The sequence below is a fragment of the Procambarus clarkii genome, chromosome 34, assembly GCF_040958095.1.
Source record: "Procambarus clarkii isolate CNS0578487 chromosome 34, FALCON_Pclarkii_2.0, whole genome shotgun sequence".
Taxonomy (NCBI): domain Eukaryota; kingdom Metazoa; phylum Arthropoda; class Malacostraca; order Decapoda; family Cambaridae; genus Procambarus; species Procambarus clarkii.
This window is the reverse complement of record NC_091183.1, coordinates 4,090,510-4,099,197: the sequence shown is the minus strand read 5'-3', so window position 1 is coordinate 4,099,197 and position 8,688 is coordinate 4,090,510. Positions and strand designations below refer to the sequence as shown.

General features: G+C 41.5%; 1 protein-coding gene across 1 annotated transcript; it reads left to right on the top strand.

Moving 5' to 3' along the window:
- The first annotated feature begins 452 nt into the window (after positions 1–452).
- Positions 453–1,466, top strand: LOC138370919 (uncharacterized protein in mobD 3'region-like). Its single transcript, XM_069335582.1, has one exon. The coding sequence runs from the start codon at positions 453–455 to the stop codon at positions 1,464–1,466; it is 1,014 nt and encodes a 337-aa protein (XP_069191683.1).
- The last annotated feature ends 7,222 nt before the right edge of the window (positions 1,467–8,688 follow it).

The following is an 8,688-nucleotide window of genomic DNA, read 5'->3' as shown; positions in this document are numbered from 1 at the left end:
AAAATTAACAGGAGCCGAATTTGCTCCCGTGTGAGCCTCTGGTCTCAATAAACAATGCCTGTTTCACACTCCATCCTATTGACGTTACTGGCCGACATTGTCCAGAATGATAGGAGCCGAATTTGCTCCACACGTCTCGGAGGTGACACAACAATGGCTCCCCTTCCTCACCCTCACGCCTGGCCTACTTTGTCCAGATTTCAGAAAGTGATAGAAGGGTCACATTTACTCTACTTTAATATTGATAATTAAGTTAATTTATATAAGATGTTTTTATGATGGTAAAGTCCAAAGACTAATGTATTTAAGAACAATTCCCAGCAGAATAGCTGGTGAATTATAATAGTGTGTGGTGATGATATCCCGTTTTCTATAGACGGTAATTCCACTACAAGTTACGTTTTCTATGGGTAACTTGTTGGTAATACAGTTATTATCTGTATGATTATTAAATGGTGTCGGATTTTCCGACATCACCGGACACCCTCGACGTCTACCTTGCTTCACCGGACATCCTCCACGTCTACTTTGCTTTACCGGACATCCTCGACGTCTACCTTGCTTCAGCGGACATCCTCGACGTCTACCTTGCTTCACCGGACACCCTCGACGTCTACCTTGCTTCACCGGACATCCTCCACGTCTACTTTGCTTTACCGGACATCCTCGACGTCTACCTTACTTCAGCGGACATCCTCGACGTCTACCTTGCTTCACCGGACACCCTCGACGTCTACCTTGCTTCACCGGACATCCTCCACGTCTACTTTGCTTTACCGGACATCCTCGACGTCTACCTTGCATCAGCGGACATCCTCGACGTCTACCTTGCTTCACCGGACATCCTCGACGTCTACCTTGCTTCAGCGGATATCCTCGACGTCTACCTTCCTTCAGCGGACATCCTCGACGTCTACCTTGCTTCAGCGGACATCCTTGACGTCTACCTTGCTTCACCGGACATCCTCGACGTCTACCTTGCTACACCGGACATCCTCGACGTCTGCCTTGCTTCAGTGGACATCCTCGACGTCTACCTTGCTTCAGCGGACATCCTCGACGTCTACCTTGCTTCACCGGACATCCTCGACGTCTACCTTGCTTCACCGGACATCCTCGACGTCTGCCTTGCTTCAGCGGACATCCTCGACGTCTACCTTGCTTCAGCGGACATCCTCGACGTCTACCTTGCTTCACCGGACATCCTCGACGTCTACCTTGCTTCAGCGGACATCCTCGACGTCTACCTTGCTTCAGCGGATATCCTCGACGTCTACCTTGCTTCAGCGGACATCCTCGACGTCTACCTTGCTTCACCGGACATCCTCGACGTCTACCTTGCTTCAGCGGATATCCTCGACGTCTACCTTGCTTCAGCGGACATCCTCGACGTCTACCTTGCTTCAGCGGACATCCTCGACGTCTACCTTGCTTCACCGGACATCCTCGACGTCTTAGGAAAGTGAAAGTGAAAGAAGGAAAGTGAAAATCCATGCAACCTCTGAAGAGACAACTAACACAACACCTATACCCCCTATTAGACTACTTTACAGGAACTTCTTTTCCACAGCTCATAAAACGGAGGAAAGGGTCCTGAAAGATATTGTTAACAGAAACGTTATCCCTACAGACAAAAATCAGAGGATACAACTGACGATTTACTATAAAACCAGAAAAACGGCCAGCCTACTCATGAGAAACTCTCCAGACACAAAACAGAACGCTGTAAAAGAGACTAACGTCGTCTATGCCTTCAAATGCCCTCTTGGGGACTGTAAGCTCCAAAAAACCCAGTATATAGGCAAGACTACAACATCTCTTTCTAAGCGTTTAACGATGCATAAGCAACAGGGCTCCATTAAGGAACATATAATCTCTTCCCACAACCAAACCATCGCCAGAGAAATCCTAGTAAACAACACAGAAATCATCGATAGATACAGCGATAGCAGGCGGCTTGACGTTTGCGAGGCACTACACATCAAGAAGTCAACACCAGCAATCAACAGCCAATTATTGCACAACTATATTCTACCCACCTCAAGACTCAGCTCCAATATAGAAGCATCAAGAAATATGGACCAATAGGCTTTCTACAAACACTTCTATTCAATACCCATTGTTTCGTGTTCTGTCTTGTGTTGATGAAATTAATACCCTATTAATGCCACCTCTTGTTCTGTCTTGTGTTGATGAAATTAATACCCTATTAATGCCACCTCTTGTTCTGTCTTGTGTTAATGCCACATCACCCCTTCCACCTCACTCAAATGTAGATATAAAATCGGAGATGCGTAAGTTCTATTCAGTTGTGTATGTGTAAACTAAAGTCTTTGAAAATGTAATAAGTTTTACGAAACGCGCTCGTGTCGCGTCAGACTAAAAATAAAAATGAATTTTGGAGAATTGATTTTTGATTTACCTCCAACAGTGAAAAGAAATGTACGAAAGATTGAGGAAATTCGTGTTAGAATTATTAATCTTACTTTTTCGGTCATATTTAATAATAATGTATATATATATATATATATATATATATATATATATATATATATATGTCGTACCTAGTAGCCAGAACGCACTTCTCGGCCTACTATGCAAGGCCCGATTTGCCTAATAAGCCAAGTTTTCATGAATTAATTGTTTTTCGACTACCTAACCTACCTAACCTAACCTAACCTAGCTTTTTAGGCTACCTAACCTAACCAAACCTATAAAGATAGGTTAGGTTAGGTTAGGTAGGGTTGGTTAGGTTCGGTCATATATCTACGTTAATGTTAACTCCAATAAAAAAAAATTGACCTCATACATAATGAAATGGGTAGCTTTATCATTTCATAAGAAAAAAATTAGAGAAAATATGTTAATTCAGGAAAACTTGGCTTATTAGGCAAATCGGGCCTTGTGTAGTAGGCCGAGAAGTGCGTTCTGGCTACTAGGTACGACATATATATATATATATATATATATATATATATATATATATATATATATATATATATATATGTCGTACCTAGTAGCCAGAACGCACTTCTCAGCCTACTATTCAAGGCCCGATTTGCCTAATAAGCCAAGTTTTCATGAATTAATGTTTTTTCGTCTACCTAACCTACCTAACCTAACCTAACCTAGCTTTTTTTGGCTACCTAACCTAACCTTACCTATAAATATAGGTTAGGTTAGGTTAGGTAGGGTTGGTTAGGTTCGGTCATATATCTACATTAATTTTAACTCCAATAAAAAAAAATTGACCTCATACATAGAGAAAAGGGTTGCTTTATCATTTCATAAGAAAAAAATTATTGTAAATATATTAATTCAGGAAAACTTGGCTTATTAGGCAAATCGGGCCTTGAATAGTAGGCTGAGAAGTGAGTTCTGGCTACTAGGTACGACATATATATATATATATATATATATATATATATATATATATATATATATATATATATATATATACATATATATATATATATATATATATATATATGATTATATGATGTACCTAGTAGCCAGAACGTCATACTTGGCCTACTATGCAAAGCCCAATTTGCCTATTAAACCAAGTTTTCCTGAATTTATATATTTTTCATATTTTTTTTCTTATGAAATGACAAATCTGCCCATTTCATTATGTATACGTTATTATGTTTAAATTTTAGTTAAAACTGACGTAGATATATGACCGAACCTAACCAACCCTACCTAACCTAACCTAACCTATCTAAACCTAACCTAAACTAACATAACTAAGTCAATAACTTATGTTCTTAATATAATATAATATTAATGATTCACATAAACTAATTGGAATCAATTTATTGAAAATAAAGAAAGTCACTTGGCCTATTAGGCAAATCGGGCCCTGCATAGTAGGCCGAGAAGTGCATTCTGGCTACTAGGTATGACATATATATCTATCTATATATATATATATATATATATATATATATATATATATATATATATATATATATATATATATATATATATATATATATATATTATTAAATATGACCGAAAAAGTAAGATTAATAATTCTAACACGAATTTTCTCTATCTTTCGTACATTTCTTTTCACTGTTGGTGGTAATTCAAAAATCAATTCTCCAAAATTCATTTTTATTTCTAGTCTGACGCGACACTTGAGCGCGTTTCGTAAAACTTATTACATTTTCAAAGACTTTAGTTTACACATACACAACTGAATAGAACTTACACATCTCCGATTTGTTTATATCTACATTTGAGTGAGGTGGATGGGGTGAGGTGGCATTAATAGGGTATTAATTTCATCAACACAAGACAGAACACGAAACAATGGGTACTGAATGGAAGTGATTGTAGAAAGCCTATTGGTCCATATTTCTTGATGCTTCTATATTGGAGCAGAGTCTTGAGGTGGGTAGAATATAGTTGTGCATTAATTGGCTGTTGATTGCTGGTGTTGACTTTTTAATGTGTAGTGCCTCGCAAATGTCAAGCCGCCTGCTATCGCTGTATCTATCGATGATTTCTGTGTTGTTTACGAGGATTTCTCTGGCGATGGTTTGGTTGTGGGAAGAGATTATATGTTCCTTAATGGAGCCCTGTTGCTTATGCATCGTTAAACGCCTAGAAAGAGATGTTGTTGTCTTGCCTATATACTGGGTTTTTTGGAGCTTACAGTCCCCAAGAGGGCATTTGAAGGCATAGACGACGTTGGTCTCTTTTAAAGCGTTCTGTTTTGTGTCTGGAGAGTTTCTCATGAGTAGGCTGGCCGTTTTTCTGGTTTTATAGTAAATCGTCAGTTGTAACTGTATGTATGTATAAGCAAGTAGATGTGGTCGCCATGGGTTCTCCCCTAGGTGTCCTGTTTACAAATTTCTACATGGGTTCCATCGAACAAAAGGTCTTAGTCGACATGAACTTGAAACCGGCCATATACTGCACGTATGTTGACGACATTTTTACACAGGTACCTGATGTCAGACATCTGCAGGAGCTGAAAGAGGCATTTGAGCAGAATTTTGTGTTGCGTTTCACTTACGAGATGGAGAAGGATGGGAAGCTGCCCTTTCTAGATGTAACAGTCATGGAAAGGAGCGGAGGTTTCCACACTGCAGTCTACACTAAGGAAACAAACATAGGAATGTGCCTCAATGCCAACAGTGATTGCCCAGACAGGTACAAGAGGAATGTTGTTAACGCTTATGTCGACCGTGCTCTCACCCACAGCTCAGGATGGAAGCAAGTCAATGAAGAACTCTGTAGGATAAAGCAGGTCCTAGTCAACAACAGCTTCTCCAATGGTTTTGTTGAAGACATCATAAGAAGGAAGGTGAAACCGCATGCAACCTCTGAAGAGACAACTAACACAACACCTATACCCCTATTAGACTATTTTACAGGAACTTCTTTTCCACAGCTCATAAAATGGAGGAAAGGGTCCTGAAAGATATTGTTAATAGAAACGTTATCCCTACAGACAAAAATCAGAAGATACAATTGACGATTTACTATAAAACCAAGAAAACGGCCAACCTACTCATGAGAAACTCTCCAGACACAAAGCAGAACGCTTTAAAAGAGACCAATGTCGTCTATGTCCTCAAATGCCCACTTGGGGACTGTAAGCCTCAAAGAAGTCAGTATATAGGCAAGACAACAAAATCTCTTTCCAGGCGATTAACGATGCATAAGCAACAGGGCTCCATTAAGAAACATATAATCTCTTCCCACAACCAGACCATCACCAGAGAAGTCTTAACAAAAAACACGGAAATCATCGATAGATACAGCGATAGCACGCGGCTTGATATCTGCAAGGCACTACACATTAAGAAGTCAACACCAGCAATCAACAGCCAATTAATGCACAACTATATTCTACCCACTTCAAGACTCCGCACCAATATAGAAGCATCAAGAAATATGTGCCAATAGGCCCTTTGCAGTTATTTCCATTCTTCCAATTAACTTACCCAATATTATACCCATTGTTTCGTGTTCTGTCTTGTGTTGAAACTTTGTTTTCACCTCCTTTCGCCTACCTTCTCTCCACCGAAAGCTACAGACGAAAATTCCGTGACTATCTAAAGGCAAGTACCACCACCTTTCTAGAATTTGCCAATACCAAGAAAAGATATTTCATGAAATGGCTGGAAGCAGCACATGTCTCTACATTTTCAGAGCTCATTAACCTCATGCTAGTTGAGGAATTCTTGAGACGTGTTCCCCCTTCCGTCCGTTTATATTTAGCAGATAAAGAAGAAACCGACTACATCAAATGTGCGAAATCAGCTGACACCTACAGCCTCATCCACCGGCTGACACCAGAACCACCTTCCAATAAGAAGTCTTGGTATAGTTATGATAAAGTGAGTACAGATCAAGCAAGCTCTCAATTGTATTGTAAGTATTCCAAACACTATGGACATACCATAGATAGATGTGGGAAAGCTCAATACAAAGGCAATGAAAAAACTAAACCCAAATCGACTCCTCCTAAGTTCGGTAAGCCTGTGATGAATGTTGGTGTTCCTGTTAATGATCTTTCTCTCTTCAGCAAACACCTGTATCCTGGAACTGTCTCTACCAACGGTACAGATTCGGAGGGACGTTTCAAATTGAAGATCTTGAGGGACACAGCGGCTCTTCAGTCAATAATATTGAAATCAGCTGTGCCTAACATCACCTACACCGGGGAAACCGTCCTTATCACTGACCTCACTGCTACCACTCCGTATCCACTCGCCAGAGTCCACCTGGATTGTCATATTGTGACCGGTGAAGTCCAAGTCGCCATCAGGGAGAAGCCTTTTCCCATGTCTGGAGTGCAACTTCTCCTGGGCAACGACTTGACAGACGATCTGCAACCGTCCAACCTGATCATCATGGACAAACCCCAGGTGTGTAACTCTGTAGTGGACAATCCCATCTTTAAGTATGTTTCAGCAGAGGTCCAAGAGAGTGATGAAGTTTCTCCTCCGGTTTTGGTGACCACCCGTGCACAAGCTGCACGCCCGCAACCAGCTGACTCTACTGCTACCGCTGTCCCTCAAGACCCTCAGAATCTACCACCGAATCTTACCAGTTTGGAGTTCCGTAAGTTACAGCAGGAAGATCAATCATTAACACCATTATTCTTCCAGGCTGAGACTCAACCTGACAGTATCCCTGGGTTCTTCCTAGAAAATCAGTTGCTCTACCGCAGGTACAGACCCAGTAAGCTGAAGGAGGACGACGATTGGGCAAATGTCGAACAACTAGTGATTCCCACCAGCCTACGGCCCGATATTCTACACCTGGCCCACGGAGCTCTTTCTCACTATGGTTTTAACAAAACCTACCACGGAATCAGACAAGACTACTACTGTACTGGCCAGGTATAGTTAAGGACATCAAAAAGTATGTGCAACAGTGTCATACATGTAAGATGGCAGGTAAACCTAACATCTCTATTTCCCAGGCCCAATTGACTCCTATTCAGGTGCCTGCGGAACCTTTCCACAGACTCATCATAGACTGTGTTGGTCCTTTACCCCGGACCAGTTCTGGCAACGCCTATATACAAACTATCATGTGTCCTACCACCAGATTCCCCATAGCAGTTCCAGTAAAGAACATTACGGCTGCTACTGTGGTGAAACAGCTAATGAAGATCTTCACCCAGTATGGATCTCCAAGAGAGGTTCAAAGTGACTGTAGCACCAACTTCACCAGTGATCTCTTCAAGAAGACACTGGAGGAGTTTAACATCACACAGGTACTGTCCAGCCCCTATCATCCTGCTTCACAGGGTTCTCTTGAACGTAGTCATCAGATTAATAAAGCACTCCTAAAGAAATTTTGCAATGAAACCTTGAAGGACTGGGATAAACAACTTGACCTCATTAGGTGCATTTTCAGAAGTCTCCCCAATGAGTCTCTAGGAGTATCTCCTTATGAGATGCTCTACGGACGTAAGTGCCGTACTCCTCTCAAAGCTTTTAAAGACTCTCTACGTAATGCCACCTTCAGTGACCCTCAGAATGTGCCCCAGTTTCTTCAAAACTTAAAACATATTCTAGAGAGAGTACGTAAATTTGCTAATGACAATCTAATGAAAGCCCAGGAGAGGATGAAGACTCATTTTGACCAACGCAGCAAACTAAGGAAATTTAAACCAGGAGACTTCGTGTTGGCATATTTTCCTATCCCAGGTTCTCCATTGCAAAACAAGTTTTCAGGACCTTACCGCATCAAGGAGTGCAGAAACAACCACAACTACGTTCTTGAGACTCCAGATAGGCGGCGGTAGACCCAGTTGTGCCACATCAACCTCCTGAAGCAGTATCAAGGTACTCCCCCTACTGTGTAGGTATCATTATCCACCTTTAAAGGTCCGTACCTCCACAGTGAGACCTTCCCTGCTTCTCCTCCCGAAAGCACTAACACTGAGTCAGTGCCTTCCAACTCGGAAATCCTTAATGATCTTCATACCTATTTACAGGACAGTAATAGTGCTCCTCTCATCAGAATCTTCATGGAACATCAGAAGTTGTTCAGCGATGATCCACAGGAGTGTAATGGGTTCAGCACGACATCCAGCTACTCCTTGACACCCGGCCGATTCGTCAACCTTTCTACAGAATCAGCCCGAGCAAAAAGGAAGTCATGCGTGCTGAAGTACAGTACCTCCTGGATCATGGGCTGGCCACCCCTTGT

Coding starts and splice junctions, on each gene's coding strand:
- LOC138370919 (XM_069335582.1), top strand. CDS start 453: ATGGTGTCGGATTTTCCGACATCACCGGACACCCTCGACGTCTACCTT.